A 21949-nucleotide genomic window follows, 5' to 3' on the forward strand; every position below is an offset into this window, starting at 1 on the left:
CTTCCTATCACAGCAGCCAAGGCACTCAATTGAGGTCTCTGCACCTGCTGTACCTCAAAATGATTTGCCTTTATATCTTCCAGTACATTCGACTGCAGCATCTCAGCAAGCAGCAGACACTGGTATGCATATAATAGACTGTCCACCTTACTCTGGCACTAACCAAGTACCTCCTAGCAAGCGCACTACTCCACAGCTGCAAACCAACATATCAATGAACTTTAAGTCAGTTCCAGCATTGAATGCCTTAGCACCAAAATATGTTCCCAAGTCACTCAACATCACTGCACCAGCCATCACAACTAACTCTGTTCCACTTGCAGTCATGCATCTAAAGTCTAAGAACACGGACATGTTGCAGTTTGCTAAATACATGCTCCTCATAGAGAGCTCACTAAGACAGGCCTCCCCAAGTTGACAAGCTTGAAAATGACAGAGGCTGGAAATCCACCTTTAAGGCCACAATGAGTGACCTAGACATCAATGCCACAGAGGAATTTGATCTGTATATCGGATGACTAGGTCCCCAGTCTACTGAACGCATCAAGAGGCTCAAAGCAGTTCATATTAATCACCCTGCTGCAGGCCTTTATGCTGCTTGGGACAGACTTGAACATACCTTTGGCAGCCCAGAAACCATTGAAGATGCCTTATTCAAAAGGTTGCAAAGCTTTAAACTTCAACTTGCTAAAGTTAACATCAACTTACCTGGTCTCAGTTACCTTGACACCCCTCGTGGCATCAACCCTATTATTCTCAAGCTACCATATGGCATTCAGGAAAAATGGGCAGCATTTGAATCAAAGTATAAGGAAAAACAAGTTGCCTTTGCTCCATTTCCCTACTTCTGTGAGTTCATCAAAAGAATTACAGACACTAATGCCGCATACACACGGTCGGACTTTATGGCAGACTTTGCCCGGTGGACTTTTCGACGGACTTCATGACGGACTTTCTGAATGAACGGACTTGCCTACACACAATCCACCAAAGTCCGTCGAATTCGTACGTGATGACGTACGACCGGACTAAAACAAGGAAGTTCATAGCCAGTAGCCAATAGCTGCCCCAGCGTGGCTTTTTGTCCGTCGAACTAGCATACAGACGAGCGGACTTTTCGACCAGACTCGATTTCGACGGATTGATTTAAAACATGTTTCAAATCTAAGTCCGTCCAACTTTTGAGAAAACAAAGTCTGCTGGAGCCCACACACGATCGAATTGTCTGACTAAATCCAGTCTGTCGTAAAGTCCGCTCATGTGTAGGCGACATAAGAATGAACCAAGTTTCTCCTATGGTGACTGTAACCCTCTCAGTTCACCCTCTCCAAGACCTATGAACACACGCATGACACACAGAGACCATAGAGGTCCATTGTCAGTGAAAAGGACTAATGTTCTACCTGTGCCTGCTACAGTTCTTAATGGGACTGATCAAAACAAGAAAATTGAGAACCCAAATTGCCAATGTCCAAAACATAGCGAACTACATCCACTTAGGAAATGTATCAGTTTCAGAATGAAAACCCTAAAAAACGTAAGGAACTATTAAAGAAATTTGGGGTTTGATACAAATGCTGTGCCTCCACAGAGCACTTTGTAAAGGACTATAAAGCTATCATCAATTGTATAGAGTGTGACAGTGATAACCATGTGCAAGCTCTTCATCAATATCCACACAACTCTACTATGTTCACAAACAATCTTCTTGAGGCAAAGCAAGGCAGGGAGCGCACAGATCAAACGGCACCCTCCACTTCAGTGTTCTCTACTCTGTGACAAATGCTGTGCAAAGATATGCTTGGTTCATTCATACCCCAAAGGTCAGCCTGAAGAGGCTATAAGATTGTATACTATTCTGGATGATCAGAGAAACAGATCTCTTGCAAGAGCTGTTGAAGATAACAGGAGATGCTCTACCTTATACCCTAAGCACTTGTGCTGGCACTACAGAAGACTTAGGTAGGAGAGCCAGTGGTTTTGTAGTTGCTCCTCTGAATGACAATGTGGAAATATCCTTGCCCACTATCACTGCAACTAGATTCCAAGCAACAAAGAGGAGATCCCTACTCCTGAAGCTGCCTTTCACCATTCTCACTTGAAGAACATAGCTGACCAAATAACAGCCCTCAACGAAAGTGCTAATATCCTGCTGTTACTTGGCCGAGACATCTTAAGGGTGCGCAAGGTTCATCAGCATATCAATGGTCCACATGATGCACCATATGCTCAGTGTCTGGATCTAGGCTGGGTCATCATAGGCAATGTCTGTCGAGACAATGGCAGAAGGTCTTACTCAGTCTCTTCCATTGAAAACACACATCCTGACAAATGGACAGACTTGTTCTGCACAACGACCACATCAATATAATGTGAAAGAAAGACTGTTTGAAAAAGGTGCACAATGCCACATCATACAAGACTATATGCTCTTAATTTCTGGGATAAGAACATCGGCAACACACTGTTCGAGGTAACCACTAAAGACAATGAGTTGGCAGCTACCATGGAAGACAAAGAATTCTTGAAAACCATGAGTAAAGAGTTCTACCAAGATGATTCCAACAGTTGGGTTGCACCTCTACCATTTCACGCCTCAAAAAAGAGCCTACCAAACAACAGAGAACATGCAGAATCACCGTTTGTTTCTTTTAAAGTGAAGTTTGAACCAGAAGCCTGATATGAAAAAGCACTTTGTGGACTTTATGCAGAAGGTGTTTGAGAGAGATCATGCTGAGCCTGCACCTCCTGTTGGCACCTGCCATGGAGAAGGAGAAGACTGTTGGCACCTACCATGCTTTGGTGTCTATCATCCTTGTAAGCCTGATCAGATTAGGGTGGTCTTCGACTCCAGTGCTCATCATAAAGGTGTCTCCCTCAATGAAAATCTTCTCACTGGGCCTAATATGAACAACAATCTTATAGTTTTACTTTGCTTCAGACAAGAGCCATTTGCTGTTATGGCTGACATTCAGCAAACGTCCCACTATTTAATCTCCTATGAAAACTGCAGAAACTTCCTCAGGTTCTGAAGGTACTGCAAAATGATGTCATTGATGAAGTCATTCAGGATGAAGGTACATGTTTTTGGTAACAGTCCTTCTCCTGCAGTAGCAATTTATGGACTGCAGAAAATGGCTTGAGGGTGAGATAGAATTTGGATCTGATGCACGACAGTTTGTCGAAAGTAATTTCTATGTGGACGATGGACTCAAATCTCTGCCTACGGAAGAAGCTATTGACCTTCTCACTAGAACCCAGTACATGCTTGCCACTGCAAACATTAGACTTCACAAAATCATCTACAACAGCAACAAGGTCATGAGAGCCTTTCCTTCTCATGACATTGCTATCAGTGTCAAATTCCAACTAGGCTCTGACCTTTCCATTACGTAACGCCGTCTTGGATTGCTTTGGAATGTTAAGCAAGACACATTCACATTTCAAGCATCAGTCTGTGACAAGCCCTTCACAAAGTGTCTACAGTAAACAGAATTTATGATCCGATGGAATTCATAGCACTTCTCACCAGGGTAAGATACTGCTGAGGCCACTTACTTATGAAAGCTCAGACTGGGATTTCCTTACCCAAGGAGAAACAACAAAGGTGGGAATCCTGGAAACAGTCTCTAAAAGCATAAGAACAACTCCAGATACAACACTCTTATACCTTAGCATCCTTAAAGCATGCCACCAGAAGAGAAACCATTGTCTTCTCCGATGCATCAAACAAAGCCATCACTGCCGTGGCCTATCTTCGAGCTACGAATCCCAATGGTGAAGTAGGTGTAGGATTTATCATGGGCAAGGCCAAGCTCACACCAAAACCTGCACAGACTATTCCAAGGCTTGAACTTTGTGCAGCTGTGTTAGCTGTGGAAATTGCTGAGCTTATAGAACTTGAAACAGATGTTGAAATTAGACTCCTTTTGACTTTTATACAGACAGCAAAATAGTACTAGGATATATACACAATCAAACATTGCAGTTCTATGTGTATGTCAGTAACAGAGTGGAACGCATTAGGAAGTTCTCTATGCCTGAACAATGGAACTATGTTCTCACTAACCTCAACCCTGCTGATTGTGGCAGTCGTGCAGTACCTACTACTGCATTTATGGACACATCATGGCTATCTCCACCAGTACTCTTGAATTAAACTCATCTTAATTTCTATAAATTCTACCCTTTGAACTGGTTTATCCAGAATCTGATAAGAAAATCAGAGCTTTTACCGTAAAACTCAACACCTGTGAAAGCAAGGGTAAGGCTGAGTCCTCCCTGTTTTGAAAGCTTTTCTAAGTGGTCCTTTCTTGTATGAGCCATTGCACATCTTATTCACATTGCTTATCAATTTGCAAACCGCTCTAGCACTGAAAAGGAGTGTCACAAATGGGACATCTGTAAAGGCCCCTCCACAATTGAGGATGTCGCTCAAGCAGAAAGGGATATCATCCAATGTCTCCTAAAAGTGTACTCACAAGAGATTGCTAACATATCAAAGGAACTCAACCTATCTAAGGATAGCCCTTTGTACAAATTAAATCCAATAATTGATCACAAGTTACTTTGAGTCGGTGGTCACATTGGAAGATCTAATTTGTTCAGTGGAAAAAAAATCCCCTCATTATTCCAGGACGTCATCACATTACTGCTCTGTTAGACATTTCCATGAGCAAGTTTAGCACCAAGGTCGTCACTTTTGCAGAGGGAACAGAAAGGTCTGCAGGTTTCTGGATTGTCGGAATGAAAGAGTGTATATCGTCCATACTCCAGAAATGTGTCAAGTGCCAAAAACTAAGAGGAAAGCACCTACAACAACAGAAGGCAGAGCTGCTGGCTGACCAATTAAGCACTGAACCTCCATTTACTAATGTTGGCATGGACATATTTGGCCCCTGGACTGTTACACTCTGAACTTGTGGCAGAGTTGCTAACAATAAGTGATGGGCTGCTCTGTTCACTTGCTTGATCATTTGTGCAGTGCACATCAAAGTGATAGAAACAATGGACTCTTCCTGTTTCATTAATGCCTTCAGAAGATTTGTTTCTGTGTGAGGACCTGTAAAGTTACTTAGATCTGACTGTGGGACTAATTTTACAGGAGCAGAAAAGATAGTGAACTTCTGAATGACAACAAGTGTAAATGGGAATTCAACCTACCTCATTCCTCTCACATGGGAGGCTCTTGGGAACGCATGATTGGAGTTGTAAGAAAAATCCAGAACTTTATGATACTGGACCAGAAAACTTCCCAGCTTACCCGTGAAATCCTAATCACTCTTCTTGCAGAGGTGTCTGCTATAATCAATGCAAGGCCACAGGTCCCTGTGTCCTCAGATCCAGTGTCTCCAGTATTGCTCACTCCAGCCACTCTTATTACCCAAAATATTGGGATAGCCACTATTCCCACAGAGGAAGTTGAATACCCTAACATTTACAAGCATCAATGGAAACAGGTTCAACATCTTGCTATTTTGTTTTGGAACCGCTGGAAGATGGAGTACCTTTCTAACCTTCAAAGTCGCAGAAAATGGCAAAAAAATGGCAGAAAAATGGCAAACTGGCAAACTAGCAAACCCAATCTACAAGTGGGAGACATAGTTCTCTTGAAAGAGACAGATTCTCATCGCAACTGTTGGCCTCTGGGTCTTATTACAAAGACTATGCCAAGTAACAACAGAAAAGTATGGAAAATAGCAGTTAACCAATTCAGCCCTGGAAGAATTTACCCCCTTTCGACCGGGGTCATTTTTTTGCAATATGGCACTGCATCACTTTAACTTACAATTGCGCGGTCGTGTGACTTACTTTTTGCTCAGTTTAGGCCGATATTTAATCTGCTACATATTTTTGGTAAAAAAATCACAATAAGCATAAATTGTTTGGTTTGCGCAAAAGTTGTTATAGCACCTACAAAATAGGGGATAGATTTATGACATTATTATTATTATTTTTTTTTTTTACTTTTTTTTTACTAGTAATGGCGGTGATCAGCGATTTTTATATTGTTATCGGGATTGCGGTGCTTTCTTTTGATGGTATGTGATCACCTTCTGCAGTTTTTTTTTTTTTTTGCGCTATAAACAAAAAAAGAACAACCGTTTTGAAAAAAACATAATTTTTTACTTTTTGCTATAATAAATATCCCAAATGTATTTAAAAAAAATCCTCAGTTTAGGCTGTTTAGGCACCTACAAAATAGGTTATTGATTTATGGCATTTTTATATATTTTTTTTTTTTTTACTAGTAATGATGGTGATCTGCGATTTTTATCGTGACTGCGACATTGCGGTGGACAGATCGGACACTTCATCGGACACTATAAATAGCCACTGATTACTGTGTAAATGTCACTGGCAGGGAAGGGGTTAACACTAGGGGGCAATCAAGGGGTTAAATGTGTTCCCTGACTGTGTGTTCTAACTGTGGGGGATGGGACTGACTAGGGGATGAGACCGATCGGTGTTCCTATATACTAGATCTGTCTCCTCTCATACGATCTATCTCCTCTCCCCTGACAAGGCATGGATCTATGTGTTTACACACACAGATGTACTTTCCTGCTCTGTCTCGAGCGATCGCGTGTGCCTGATGGACATTGCGGCCGCCAGGCACGCGCACAGGCTCCTTGGTGACATGGCAGGCGCGTGCGCCACCCTATGCTGGCGGGAATCCAAGGACGTCATTTGACGCCCACCCGGGATGAGAGAGCCACCTTGCGGACGTCATGACAATACGTGGGATGGGAAGTGGTTAAACTTCACAAGGTCTTCAAAGTGTCATCTGGATCAAGTCACTGTCAGATGAATAAACAAAGATTGCTTTACCGATATCTCAAAACAACTGTAAGTTACAGAGATAACACTTTCAAAGCTCAGGTTGGGGAGGCAGAACACTCATTGCTTACTCCCTCTCTGACTAAGGTCCATGAATAAAGAAATGAAATGATGGAGATCAGAGGACCCATTTACTAGTTACCTTGGGGGGGGAATTGTTAGATCCTCAGAGACAAAGCTGCCAGATGTGGGCGGAGTCCTGGTTTAGGGGAACCAGTCTGCTCATGTCTAGTAATAATCTTTTTATCTCTATTTTAGTAGATGGACGGGAGTTGAGGAAAACCTCAGAGGATTGTCTCACTTTGTCTCCAGACTGTAAAGTAGAAGATGAGGACATCACACAGTATAGTTCTGGAGAAAACCCGACTACCTCAAATGTCCATCCGGCACCACACAGTGTAGATGGACCATCGTATTCCTCTTATCCTGAGGAACCTCAGACTGTGAGGGACGGTGCTGTCCTTCCAACAGAGAAGAGCTTTTCCTGTACTGAGTGCGGGAAGTGTTTTCGCTTTAAATCTGGTCTTTATGTGCATAAAAGAACTCACACAGGTGAAAAGCGGTATTGCTGTCCTGACTGCGAGAAATGTTTTTCAGAAAAGTCCAGTCTTTACAAACATCAGAGATCTCACACAGGGGAGAAGCCGTATTCCTGTCCTGAGTGCAGGAAATGTTTTTCACAGAAGTCCAATCTTTACATACATCAGAGATCTCACACAGGAGAGAAGCCGTATTCCTGTCCTGACTGTGGAAAATGTTTTTCAGTGAAGTCCAGTCTTTACACACATCAGAGATCTCACACAGGGGAGAAGCCATATTCCTGTACTGAGTGCGGGAAATGTTTTTCACAGAAGTCCAGTCTGTGTAGACATCAGAGATCTCACACGGGGGAGAAGCCATATTCCTGTCCTGAGTGCGGGAAATGTTTTTCAGTGATGTCTCATCTTTACTCACATCAGACATCTCACACAGGGGAGAAGCCGTATTCCTGTCCTGAGTGTGGGAAATGTTTTTCACATAAGTCCAATCTTTACACACATCGAAGATCTCACATGGGAGAGAAGCCACTTTCCTGTCCTGAGTGCGGGAAATGTTTTTCACATAAGTCCAGTCTTTGCAGACATCAGAGATCTCACACGGGGGGGCATATTCCTGTCCTGAGTGAGGGAATTGTTCCTCACTGAAGTCCTGTCTTCCTGTACATCAGGGATCCCACACAACCCTCGAGGAGTATTAGTGCCTTGAGTGCGGGAAATGTCTTCTATATGAATGTTGCTGGACATCACAGCTCTCATGTGGGGAAGAAGCACACCCTGATATACACCTCACATATACTCCATGGCTGATCTCCATCATAAAAGAAACAGTTCCAGGGGTGTGGACATTTAAAAAAAAAAATACTTGTCTGAGGGACTAAATCGGGGTCCCAATCTCCTTGTCCCTTATGACAATCTCCTTGTTCTGATAAAATAAAAAATAATTTTAACCAAAACCGTATATAAATCTGATACAAGCGCATGCTGAGCAGACTAATCACGATCCAGTTTCCGCTCCAATAAAGGAAATGTTCACCTTTTATAAAAAAATAATAAATGTACATTTTCTGCAGGTAAAAAATTGTTAATTTCCTATTTTTTTAGGAGCCTGGAAAGCATTGCAGCCATGAAGTGCTGATGGCTGGTGCTATGCAGGACTCCTGCAGACTGTCCGTGTAATCTGTCTGTCTGTACATTATATGGGAAGGCAGTTACAGTGACAGGAAGAACCAATCATCTACCAGAGAGCTCACAAGCCAACATCAGCAAAGGACAGAACTCTGTGAATGAATGGCACGGCCGCGCTCTTTTCATAAAGTGACAGCCGGTATGGGGAACTTCTCCCCGCACTGCTGTCACACAGAGGACTCGGATCGCTGAGCCGCTGCAGGAACATGTAACATCTTCCCGAAGGTGAACTTATGCTTTAATCCTTTCACTGCCAGAGGCGTTTTTGTGTTTTTTGCCCACATGTTTAAAAAATCATTTTAGGCCTGAAGATTATATAAAGCCCCTAAAATATGATATATTTTCTGAAAGCAGACACCCTAGAGAATAAAATAGTGGTAGTTCCAATTTTTTATGTCACACAATATTACCGCAAACGTCTAGGAAACGCAAAATATCAGTAAAATACACACAGTTCATTATTGAGGGCACAACCATGCAATGAATTACCCCATTTTTTGGTAAAATATGAAAGCAGAGGTTGCACTGAGTAAATAGATACCCAACATGTCAAACCTTCAATTTGTGTGCGCCTGTAAAATAGTGACAGACTTCAGTGCCCTATATTTTCTATAGGCGACACTTTAAAAGCCCCCTATAGGTCATCAGTTTACTATTACGAAGGAGATCTGGTGATAGAATTATTGCTCTCATTCCGGTGTGCGTGGCAATATGTAACGTGTATCGCAATCTACGTTTTCAGGTGTAGGTGTCCCAGTGTATGCGTTTACGTTTGTACATGTGTATATGTGGGGCATCAATTTTTTTGGGGGGGGGGTTTATGTGCTTGGGTGTAACTTTAATTTTGTACAAGGAAAAAAAAATGTTTTTTTTTTACTTGGCTTTTTTTCATGCACATGTCTATTATCTCACTAATCTTTATAACTCATGACCAGCTGACTGTGCAAGCTACTTTGACCACTCCATTTATCACTCTCTCCTTGCTATGTCCCCCAAGCGTTGTGTAAGTGACTCAGATGATTATATACAATGTTATAAAAAATACGAGTTTGCTATGTATTTTTATTCTGTATTTTTTTTTTAGTTAGGCTGATTTTCTTTGCTGCCAAGGCATAAAAGGTCCTGAGGAAGCTCTATTGATGTGAAACGTGTCAACCTCTTGAGCAATTCAGCAAAGCTAAATGAGTCATTATGAATATATATGGTCTAATGTTTGATGGATTTGTTCCCATTTTAATATTTGTAAGAAAGATTTATATTTTATGTAATTTTTGTGTTCTGCCTTTTTTTTGTACCAATAAAGTCTGACATACAAGGTTTTTTTTTAAATGATAAATATTATGGATGTGGTACATTTATAGTAGCCAAATCTTCCTCTTTTTTAATTATAAAAAGAAAATTGTTGAACAAATGTGACCGGCATTCACCCAGCTGTGATGAATATTGGATGTATTTTATTTCATACACTGATTTCCTTTGCTCCATCTAGTGGTCATAATGTGGTATTGTGCTATTTTTACTAATGGAGGTATGTCAGGAAAATACCCCATTATGGTCACTAGATGGAGCTGACAATCATAGGAAATCACTTTGTTACATTATGGCCAGAATTTGTAATGGCTGGATGAGTGATTGTCACATTCATCCCATGAAATTTCTATAAGTAGACCCCTTAGTTTCCTTCATCAGACATGTCTTCATACAGATAACTGAGATCATCCTCATACACTGGTGAGTACAGAACACACTGAAGGATATAAGTTTAATCAAAGCAACAATATTAAACCAACCATTGATTTAAACCTGAAAATTTGCATTTGGCCATTAGATGGCGCTAGGTATCATAAAAGTAATCTAGTGAACAAATGTAACATTGTTTATTTTCATTTGATGGAAAACTTTCAACCAGCTCAGCAGATCGCTTCATTCCTTCAATCCCCCCATTCACACAGAAGGGATGTACATGCATTGTCACCGGGCAGATTGCTATGTAAATTATTTATGACTAGACCCCTCAATGTCAGGAGACGTTTATATAATGATGGGAAGTATGTAGCGGATAAATGAATAGACCTCCTAGCAATGTTATTACCAGGCTGCAGCTAGGGGGAGCTCTAATGTTTAGAGTGTGACCACAGCAGAGTGATCCCATCTAGATCACATTAACCCTTTCACTGCCAGAGCTGGTTTTCCATTATTTTTGCACACATTGTAAAATGCAGATTTGGGGCCTGAAGATTAGATAAAACCCCCAAACATCTATTTTCTGAAAGCAGAGGCCCTGGAGAATAAAATGGTGGTAATTGTTAAGGTGTTCCTCGTACACAAATGTCACCTTCATATTCGGGTTTATCTTCTCCTTCCCCCCATTTTCTATGGTGTGATCTTTTCTACAATACTTTGTTATACATAAAGTCGAGGAAAATGAGTGTAATAACTGCAACAACACCTCTCCATTCACCGTGGTGCCATGATGAAAAAATACAAACAGTAAAAAAAAGTGAAAAGATGTGCAAACATCACATTCCAAACATTCCACAAACAATGTCCATTAATAGGTGTGAAGAAGAAGTCGCTCCACTCCCTTATATATACACCACTTAGTGCTTGTGTCACCCCTCCCCCCTCTGGGCACCACTCACCAGAACTATATGCCCCCCAATTTCATGGATGGGAACACACACATTATAATCAATTTTATGGTAACATATAAAAGATGAGGTTTTAATAAGTAAATAGATACCAAACATGTCAAGTAATAACATTGTGTGTGTCGGTGACATGGCAAAACACTACAGTACCTAAAAATCCCCATAGGAGGCACTTTCCTGCTCATCAGTTTAGAGATAAGTGTGATCTCTGGTGGTAGAATTATTCCTCTCACTCCGACATTTGTGGTGATCCCTCACATGTGCGGTGCAATCACGCTTTACATACACATATACACAGTATGGGTGCGTTTACAGGTATGTGCGGGGCAATGGGGGTTACTTTTGATTTTTATTATAAATGTTATCATTTTTTTAAACTTGTTTAATTTTATTAATACTTTTTTTCTAATTCATATTTTTTAACTTGTTTTATTTTATTTTTACTTATTTAGCTGTATTGCTATTACAGGGATATAAAAACCCCCCATGTGATATCATTGGGCAGGTGACAGGTCCTCTTTATGAGGCATGGGGGGTGTATTAGACCTTCAATGTCTCCTCTATCCTCCAATGCACAGATGGCGCTCGGTTAGATGCTTCCTTGGCGGTATCATCCGGGGGAATGATGGCTCAGAAACACTCAGAGCTGAGGACTGCCGGCTTCATTCAGTGCAGAGGAGAGTGAGTGGGATGGATGGTCATCAGTCTCCTACTTCTTGGCCTCCTGAAGCTGCTGGGTGAGGTCCAAGGCTCCCATGACAAGAGGGAGAGCCCAGAGCCAACACTGGGGGGGTCATGGTGGAGGAAATCAGGCCATCTGCAGTGTAAATGAGATCAGGCAGCTATACAGCCCCCCCGGTCACTCTTACTGAGCAGCTGGGAGCCGACTGAAGAAAACAAGCACTGCTACTGCCGCCATCAGCTTATGATTAACCCTTCACTTTCTGGGTGTACTATGTACCTCCAAAGAGCTCAATTGGTTACGTATCATGTCTGGGGGTCCTAATCTCGGGGGGGTCCTAATCCTGGGGGGTCATAATGCTGTCTGTGAAGGGGCATCTCTATGATGTGCAGAAAGTGCTGCACCTGTGCTGACTTTTGCTAGGGAAAAATTACCAAAACAGCACATTACCAAAACAGATTCCCCGAGGTTCTTCTATGTATTTGGGGGACCTTTGGAGGGTCTGTGTGCTGTTAAAAAAAAAAAAAAGAAGCCGGCAATGAAATGTAATTTTCTGGCAATTTAAAATGATTACATTTTCTTTGTAAAGGTCACATTTTCTGTAGCCCATCTTACTGAAAGAATGAAAAAAATGTACAGGGACCCCCAAATACATACAGTACAAGAACCTCTGAGTGTAAAATGGAATTTAAGGGTCCCGCCTCACACACAAGAAAAATGTAGGTGCCCCCCCCAGAAAATCCATACCAGATCCATAATCCAAGCATGTAGCCTGGCTGCCCAGGAAAGGGGGAGGGATAAGTGTGCGGTCCACCCCCTCCTCCTGAACCATACCAGGCCATGTGCCCTCAAAATGGGGGGCCTCCTCATAGTAAAGCACCTTGTCCCCATGTGGACAAGGGCCTCATCCTCACAACTCTGGCCTAGTGGTTGTGGGGGTCTGGGAGGCTTATCAGAATCTGGAAGTGCCCAGTCCCCACATATGAATGCATTTGGGGTACATTCATTTAAAAATGAAAAAGCAATAAAAACACTCAATGTCCTTTATTTAAAAAAAATCCCCCAAAAAGTCTCTTATTGTAAATCCATTGTCAATCATGATGCCAACCCAACACTGACTTCCCAATGACCCACCACACAGGAGCGATCTCCGACAGTAACACTTGCTGACTGATAGCGTCCTGAGCTGTCATCAGCTATATAAAGGAAGGGGCGGGGCTAGTGGTGACATCATTGCCCAAATATGGTCATATTCAGACAATTATGTCATGATCTAGACCCCACCCATTTGCCTACATGGCCATTTAAGGGAATGGGTGGGGTAAAGTCGGCGGTTGCAAAGACACAGCTGTTGCAGGCAGCCATTGCTTCCCTAGAAACCAGTGACAGCCAGAAGCCGTCAGATTCGTCTGCACCAAATGCCGTAAACGTTCGATGTTCAGACGAATATGGGAGGAGCCAGTGTTCATCCAATCTTCTGTTCAGACATGGAGCTCCTCCCTAATGCGGATTATTGTCAGTATGTGGAAGTGATTGTATCTGGCAGACAGGGATCTGTATGTGTGTGTGTATCACTGCCCGGCACATCCATGAGAAAGAAAAAAGTCTCATCATTGATGTCAGTGAGATAAAAGCCAATCTTTGGCTTCAGTAAAATATAATATGCCCTGTCATTGGTTTCAGTGAGATAAAATAATCTTCATAATTGGTGTCAGTAGGAAAATAAAACCCATTGTTGGTGTTAATGTGATAAAATAAGCCCCATTGTTGGTGTCAGTGAAATAAAATAAGTCATATCGTTGGTGCCATAAGATAAAGTAAGTCCCATCATTGGTGTCAGTGATATAAAATATCACTGACACCCTCTCAAATACCCTTTGACACCCTCTCAAGTGATCCCTTTTTTTTAGAGAACATTTTAGCAGGCGTTCAGCATTAGTTGCAGAATCCCAACACATACACACAAGTGATTTTTTAGCGAGTTCCAATAGCACTGACACACAAGGTGATCCTGATCTCAACATTATCAATCTCTCCTCACACCAACTATCTGAGGAGGAGATAACAGTCATTAAGAAGGGATTAAACTTCTGCCCTAACCAAGATCTTGATAGATTTGAAATATATAAAGATCTCCAACTTTTCATCCGTAAGCTAATTTTCAAAAAGCTTTTCCACAAACAAGGAATACCTCCTGACCGCACTCCACAGGAAAGTCGAGCGCTTGACCACCTAGTCTCGCTTCTGGAGGAGAGCGACCCGGCCGATCTCATTGACTGAGTCGACCTCCAACAGTGGATAAACAAGGTGAGGACTCTAAGGCTATAAGGCCAACCTTGAAAAAGAAGTCCGATTTCTGTCCCGCACCCAGTACAAACCTGAATGCGAATCAAAAGTGTAGGTTATTCCTGCGCTATCTGGGAAAAAAGGTGTATAACCGGACAGCTGTGGACACCGAATGGGATCAAACAAAGCCCATGGGCGGAGAAAATATAAAGAAAGTGGGTGCTGCGCTGACCTAAAAATGGGGTATATTACCCTTTAGCAGTGTAAACTCAAAAAATCATATATAGATACACGGTGCCAAAGTGCACGATGTGTAACCTGTAAGGCACTCTTTCCTGTTCAAAACGACAATATGTGTCCAATAAAGTAGTACTAAGCATACAGGGAATACGCATCAATCCTCATGCATGCGTAGCAATCTCTATAAAAGTGCTATTGTGCCAAATGTGAGAAACAATAAAATATTCTATAAATATATGCCTATGTAAACAAAGATCAAAAAACAATTCCTATTGCAAAAGATAGCTAAATGACATATATAGTGTGCAATATAGTGCCAATGAACAGATTGTGCAAAAAACCAGCATAGTATAAACATAAGTGCAAACAATGCAAAAGTGCAAGATGAGTATATGGCGTATATGTTGATCACTTCCCAGACCCTATCGCCCTCATCATATATATATATATCCTAATACACACCAGATGTGTGTCACCTTGAATAAAGTGCAAATGAGCAAATATTGTGCAAAGTCCAACAAGTATAAAGTGCAAATAAACAAATAATGTGCAAAGTCCAGCAACAATTGCAATCCGTGCAAACAACACAAAAAAATAAATAAAATGCAAAGTGAATAAGTGGCGTGTATATTGGTCACTTCCCAAACCCTCTTGCCCTTATCACATAAATCCCAAATATGTCCTTGCACACATCAGGCGTGTGTCACAATAACTGCATAAGGGTGGACCATAAAGTGATAAATTTTCTTTAAGGTACAGTGTGTAACATCACAGCCAGTGGGGTGCCGAAAGAGAGAAAGTGTGTCTGTCCTCTTCGTGCGAAAAACACACACAAGTGAAGGGTGGTCCCTTACCTTAAGGCAATGGGACAATTGCATTAGAATAATGCTGCAGGAGGTAGTCTCTCTTTGGGATCCCTGGCCCGGAGCAGATGGTCCCTGTGCTTGGATTCCTCAGTACCAGCAGAGCTCACATGTATAGGAACAGAGGAGTACCAGATAGTGTAGTATTGTCAAACACATCAGCTTTTATTAAGGTTAAAATGTATGTACTCACATAAAATGCCTGTACAATCTGTGCATCTCCTACGAGCGGCGAGCTCGTCAAATCCTGTTAGTATCAGTGCCTATTCCATCCCTACGCGTGACGTCACCGGATCACGTGACTTCTTCAGAAGAACTTTGCACATCATTTGTTTATTTGCACTTAATACTTGTTGGACTTTGCACAATATTTGCTCATTTGCACTTTATTCAATGTGACACACATCTGGTGTGTATTAGGATATATATATATGATGAGGGCGATAGGGTCTGGGAAGTGACCAACATATACGCCATATACTCATCTTGCACTTTTGCGTTGTTTGCACTTATGTGTATACTATGCTGGTTTTTTGCACAATCTGTTCATTGGCACTATATTGCACACTATATATGTCATTTGGCTATCTTTTGCAATAGGAATTGTTTTTTGATCTTTGTTTACATAGGCATATATTTATAGAATATTTTATTGTTTCTCACATTTAGCACAATAGCACTTTTATAGAGATTGCATGAGGTAATGCGGTCCTACTAGATACTGATAAATATATCAATATGTGCAATCAAATATTAAAAAATCCAGACTGGTATAGACGAATGCCTACTGGCATTGTCAAAAAATATAACAGGGAATTTTACCTATTGATCGATACTGCTCTCTACAACAATATCATTACCAAACAACTATGGAACTTTATTCGTAATAATTTCCCACTTTTTACACACTCCTGAAGATTCATAAAAATGAAAAAGACCCCCCCGGCAGACCAATCATATCCGGAGTAAGTGCAATTACCGAAAATGCTAGTAGACTGACGACTTCTTAAAACCCTACATCATGGCTCTCCCTTCCTATGTAAAAGATACATCACACTTCTTACAAATTATAGATAATCTTTACATCCCTGAACACGCGACTTTGGTGACAGTGGATGTCGAAACGCTGTATAGTTCCATCCCACATGGAAAGGGTGTAGCAGCCATAAAACACATTATACAGAGAGACACAAATGTTTATCCAGCATATGGGGAATTCATTGTTTCCCTTTTGGAGTTCATCCTCGAGCACAATATATTTACTTTCAACGGCTCCCACTACCTCCAGGTGCAGGGGGTGGCAATGGGGACTTGTTGTGCCCCATCCTACGCCAACCTGTACCTGGGGGAGTGGGAGCAAATGTTTTTGGAAGATGACTCATTATCATTATATACGGACCACATCATGGGGTGGTACCGATACATTGATGATATTTTTATGATCTGGGACGGGTCTCACGAGATGTTAGAGCAATGCACCTCGAGAATGAACAAAAACTATTTCAATCTCGGTTTCACAATGTCCCACAATGAACACAGCATTGCGTTTCCTGATGTGGAGATCTATATGGGGGAAGGGGGATCCCTTCTTACTAAACTCTATAGGAAACCTACATCTGGAAATGCAATTTTGCACGCTACGAGTTTTCACCCAAAACCACTCTTGGACTCAATACCATACAGCCAATTTTTCAGGGTAAGGCAAAACTGTGCTGATGATGCCATCTTTACAAAGGAAGCAGGCAAGCTCTGCGACCGTTTACTCCTGAGAGGTTATTCTCATGCCTCCCTTAAAACATCCTATCAGCAGGCATGCCTACAACCAAGGGAAAAACTTCTTTATTCAAAAAAATCAAAGGATGAGACTAATCCCCTTAGAATAATTACCAAATTTATGAACCAACAGCAGCAAATAAAAAACATTGTAGAGAAATATTGGCACATGTTATTGCTGGATACCTCTTTAGGACGATTTGTAACGGAGAAACCATTATTCACCTTCAGAAGATCAACCTCCGTGAGGGACCAAATTTGTGAGTAGCGAGTTTAAAGGGGAAAACAAAAGAGATCATTGCAAATATAAAGGGACCTATATGTGTGGGTCCTGCCATTACTGTAGGTTCATTCTTACCGAGAAAAACCAAAGGTTACCAAATGGCCACATTTTTCAATCTAAACATTTCGCAAGCTGTAAAAAGTTTGGAGTGGTATATATGCTAATATGCGATTGCACATGTTTTTTTATTGGTAAGACCAAGCTGGAGTTCTGGAGAAGGGCCTACAGACATGTCAGGAGCATGCAGGTATGTGAGCCAGACCTCCCGCTTGGTCGACACACTAAGATTGTACACAACGATAGATTTCCAAAAATCTGATTTCTTATTTTGGACCGTATCCACCCAAACCCTAGGGGAGGGGACTGGAATAAGGCCCTTCTCCAGCTTGAAGCACGCTGGATCCACAAGTTAAAGGCAACACAGCCACCAGGGTTGAACGAAGCCGTTTGTTTTAAGCCTTTTCTCGAGGGTTTCTCCTCTGGAGGAATGGAAAAGTGACAACATCCAAATAATGTTTTGAATACTAATCCATTCTGATGAAATTGCTATCAGACACATCCCCTCCCTTAAAAATCAATATATGACTCAATAATTTTTCATTATTATTTATTTAATATATAATACATAGTTACATAGTAGGCGAGGTTGAAAAAAGACACAAGTCCATCAAGTCCAACCTATGTGTGTGATTTGCTTGGATCTTTTTGTAGCTCCCAGCTACATATGTCCACTCCCATTCTATTCTAATTGCTAATCTGATAGTCATGTACACCTTGTAATTCTGTATCTGTTGCTCTGACTCTTCTGTATATCCATTCCATAATGCATTGATTGCCTTCCATTTGTGTATGTTTCTTCACTATATCTGACTGTTTGCCTAAACTAATTATAACTTCTTCTCAATACATAGATACTGTGTTTTGCATATGCTCTGTCATTTGTCATATTTAGCCTTTTCTCTTTTCCCTTTGGGGACTCCCTATGGTGCCTATACTAGAACACCATCCCAGATGTGGATCCTACATTGGAGGACTCTGCTGTTCTTCCCTCCCCCTACCATCCTTTTCCTTGCATTAGTGTGGGAGTGTCCTGGCGACCGCCCGGCACGCAAAGGCACCCTGTTTCCTCTGTGTATGGAGGCTTGCGGCGCCGGGCCTCCATCTAGCTTTACCTGATGGACATGCACTGTCCGTCGGTGAAGCTTTGCGTGCTGGTGGGTGTGGTGGACGTGGCCGGGTTCCAGCGTGCGGCTTTTGCGCAGGCGTGCCAGGGCGTGGTGGCGCTCGCACCGCTCGGGGGCTAGGTTTTCTAACCCTGTATCCCTTCCACCCCCTTACAATCAGCTGTGCTGCCAACAGCTGATTGGGGAGGGAGGGCGATATATACCTCATTGTGGCTGCTCATCCTCGCATCCCCTCCACTGGATGGCTGGATGTTGAGGCGAGCGGCCACAACAAACTTCTGCTCAAGGTAAATGACAGTTTACTTCTACTCACTTTTCACCAGCTCATGTCTTTACTGCCTATTAGGATCACTATGTCTACACTAAACAGCACTGTCTAGGATCACTGCATAGGTATCTTGGATATAGCAATAATTTGAACTATATCAGTTTATACTCATTAAACACTTCCCCATTAACTACCATATTTATCGGCGTATAACACGCACTTTTTTCCCCTTGCATGTTATACGCCGATCCCCTGCCATCCCCCGATGACTGTGAGCGGAGCGAGCGCCGGCCGGCGATATACATAGATAGCCGAGTGTACTCGGATAGGTTCGGCTAGCTCCGCTCACAGTCACACCCAGTCCCGCCCTATGATGGACACAGGAACTGGGCGTGACTGTGAGCAGAGCTAGCTGAACCTAGCCGAGTACACTCGGCTATCTGTATATGAGCGGCGCTCGGCTTAACTCACAGTCACGCCCATCCCAGGCGGGACTACGAGTGGAGCCGAAAGTGGCTGAGAGCCGCCGCAAGACACGGCTCTGTGTATCTCAGCGCTGGTGGTGCCATTTTCAAACTGCAGTGACACTGACATGTCACTGCAGTTTAACTGCAGCCTGGGCAAGGCTGCTAATGGACACTGACAAAGCTGCAAGGCTGCAAATGGACACTGATAAGGCTGCAAATGACACCAAGGCTGCAAGGCTGCAAATGACACTGGACAAGCATGCAGATGGACGTTGTGCAAGGCTGCAGATGGACACTGATAAGGCTGCATTGATGGGCATTTAAATGTAAGTTTTTTTCCTTAAAAATTTTTTTCCTTAAAATTCCCTCCTAAATTTGGGGTGCGTGTTATACGCCGATAAATACGGTATATTATATATAGACAAAACCTTTTACTGGCTGTTTTTTATAGTAATAGGCTTTCCAAATGTTGGAGGCATGTTAACATTTTATGTTGGTGTTTTCATAGGTATTATCTCTATAACACTCATACTTACTATTGATATGTATGTATTTTAGAGCCGCGACTACACACTTTTTCATCTGCTCTATGTAGAAACCACTCTACCATCAACAGGTGCCAAGTATCTTTCAATAATTCTTTTACATCTATAATATACACATTAGATCCATATACTTTTATGGACTTTTTGTCTGTACTTTACAGGGTTTCCCTTTTCCCGACCCCAGTGTGTCTTCAGGCCTCCCCACCACCCCTGCTTGGTTATCCTCCCTTGATGGAGGAGGGGGCATTTGGGTCAACAGCGTGCTTCTTCCTAGGTCTGAACACAGTTACGCCACTGGGGGTCTCTTGAATGGAATACTGGATGTGGCACCACCCACTGCTCAACATCACTGGCCTAACAATTTTTTCGTGATATAAAATAAGAACCATTGTTACTATCAGTGAGATAAAATAAGTCCCATTGTTGGTGTCAGTGAGATAAAATAAGCCCCAATGCTGGTGTCAGTGAGAATAAAGTGTAACTCCAGCCCAGCATTGGTGGTCAGTGGTGGGTTCCATTACCTGATCACACACTCCTTGCCTCTCTGCTGATGTTGGAGTTCTACTATCACTGACAGAAAGGAGATCACTGCTCCCCACAGTCGGCTATAATTGCAGTGCCTGGTGATGGAACCCAGAGAGTGTTCCAGCCGTCATCCCCTCACTGACACTCTGCACTCCTTGAACCTGTGAGATGAGGACATTATAGGACAATAGACTAAATCCCGGGACTGTTCTTCATCCTCCTGGAACACTTGGCAACAATGGCAAGGCCGTAAAAAGGAGGGACCAATGGACTCGGGCAGCGCTTATACGTGTGATTAATCATAAACCATGAGCAATCAATGTGATATATGTTCATTCAGTAAAGTCCGTACATCAATATGATCAACACACTAATTAGTATCGTGATTAATACAGAGAAACAACAAGTCCTTTTAAAATCAATCCTATGAAGAAAACTTCACAGAGAGAGCCGCTGTCACCAAAAGGAAGTCCAAATCACACGTGCTCAAATAGAGAGGGGGGGTGTGCAAGAAAACCCCCTCTTGATAAAACTCTTACCAGATAAGAGCTTGGTCTTAGTATGTATGTCGTCCAAATCGTTGGAAATGCTAGCTGATATCCTCCTTCCTTTATCCAAAGCAGGACAGCACTCAGATCACTCAGTTATTCAAGCAATCAAAGAGAAGGGTCGGACATAGCGTAATCTCATTTATATTAATTTTATTAATCATTAAAAACAGGGGAAAGAATCCCCCTTCAAGATGTACACTTACAAGAAATTGCATATAATCTAGCGGTGTTCACAAAAGGACATCAGATAACTTCAGGTTCCACAGTGTCTCCTACTGCCCTCAGCAGATAACTTCTACGGGGATCAAAGCTGTCTTTCCCTGAGCTCACTGATGTGTCTACGTACGTCGTATGGCTCCTCACTGACGCATTTCATCACTCATGACATCATCCATGATACTTTTTTGCAAATTTTTTGGGGAAAAAGCAAACAGTAGTAACCAGTTTAGACAGGTTGTATGGCCAGCAGAGCAGAGGGGCACACGGTGGAAGAACGGAGGGGGACAGCAGCAGAACGGAGGGGGACACTGTCACCGAACGCCCCACACTCCGCTTGAGTGCTTCCGTCATATACCGCTTCCTAAGTTCTGGAACACGAGTCCAATGGATCTGGCTATAGGAACCCCAAGAACTAGACAACACCAGTCTTGGAGTACACCAGAACTACTCTTTATTTGAGATCTCACAGACCTTTATACAGCAGGGATGACTCAAAGCTAACCTAATTAACATGACCTAATTTACTACAAAATGTACCCAGACCAGATGACAGTCTTGTGGGCACCGAGCTTCACACATTAATACAATTAACAATACAAACAACAATCTCCCCCCTCCTCAGCCTAGACCATTCGTCTATTAGCCAGGGCTGGTGGCTAATATGATCAGCTCTCTCAATTAACATAAACACATGTTGATAACACCAGCATCTCCTCACAGGATGTGTCCCAGCAGAATGAATCAGTCTTATCAGCAGGGGGCTGCTGGAGGAATCCCCCCTCCCTCTTCAGGGACACAAATATACAGTAAGGAGTCCCCATACAATATATACATGACTGAGTCTGATT

At 42.3% G+C, this 21949-nt stretch overlaps 1 protein-coding gene across 1 annotated transcript; it reads left to right on the forward strand.

Moving 5' to 3' along the window:
- Positions 1-2763: 2763 nt before the first annotated feature.
- LOC141122065 (uncharacterized) lies at positions 2764-8919 on the forward strand. Its single transcript, XM_073611861.1, has 4 exons — positions 2764-2817; positions 3014-3077; positions 4208-4264; positions 7099-8919. Exons 1-4 carry the CDS (start codon positions 2764-2766, stop codon positions 8022-8024), a joined length of 1101 nt encoding a protein of 366 aa, XP_073467962.1. The 3' UTR covers positions 8025-8919.
- The last annotated feature ends 13030 nt before the right edge of the window (positions 8920-21949 follow it).

The sequence above is a fragment of the Aquarana catesbeiana genome, unplaced genomic scaffold, assembly GCF_042186555.1.
Source record: "Aquarana catesbeiana isolate 2022-GZ unplaced genomic scaffold, ASM4218655v1 unanchor237, whole genome shotgun sequence".
In the NCBI taxonomy this organism is placed as follows: domain Eukaryota; kingdom Metazoa; phylum Chordata; class Amphibia; order Anura; family Ranidae; genus Aquarana; species Aquarana catesbeiana.

Coding starts and splice junctions, on each gene's coding strand:
- LOC141122065 (XM_073611861.1), top strand. CDS start 2,764: ATGGAGAAGGAGAAGACTGTTGGCACCTACCATGCTTTGGTGTCTATC. Junction 2,818..3,013: donor CTTTGGTGTCTATCATCCTT/GTAAGCCTGATC, acceptor TGAAAACTGCAG/AAACTTCCTCAGGTTCTGAA. Junction 3,078..4,207: donor TGAAGTCATTCAGGATGAAG/GTACATGTTTTT, acceptor TGGTTTATCCAG/AATCTGATAAGAAAATCAGA.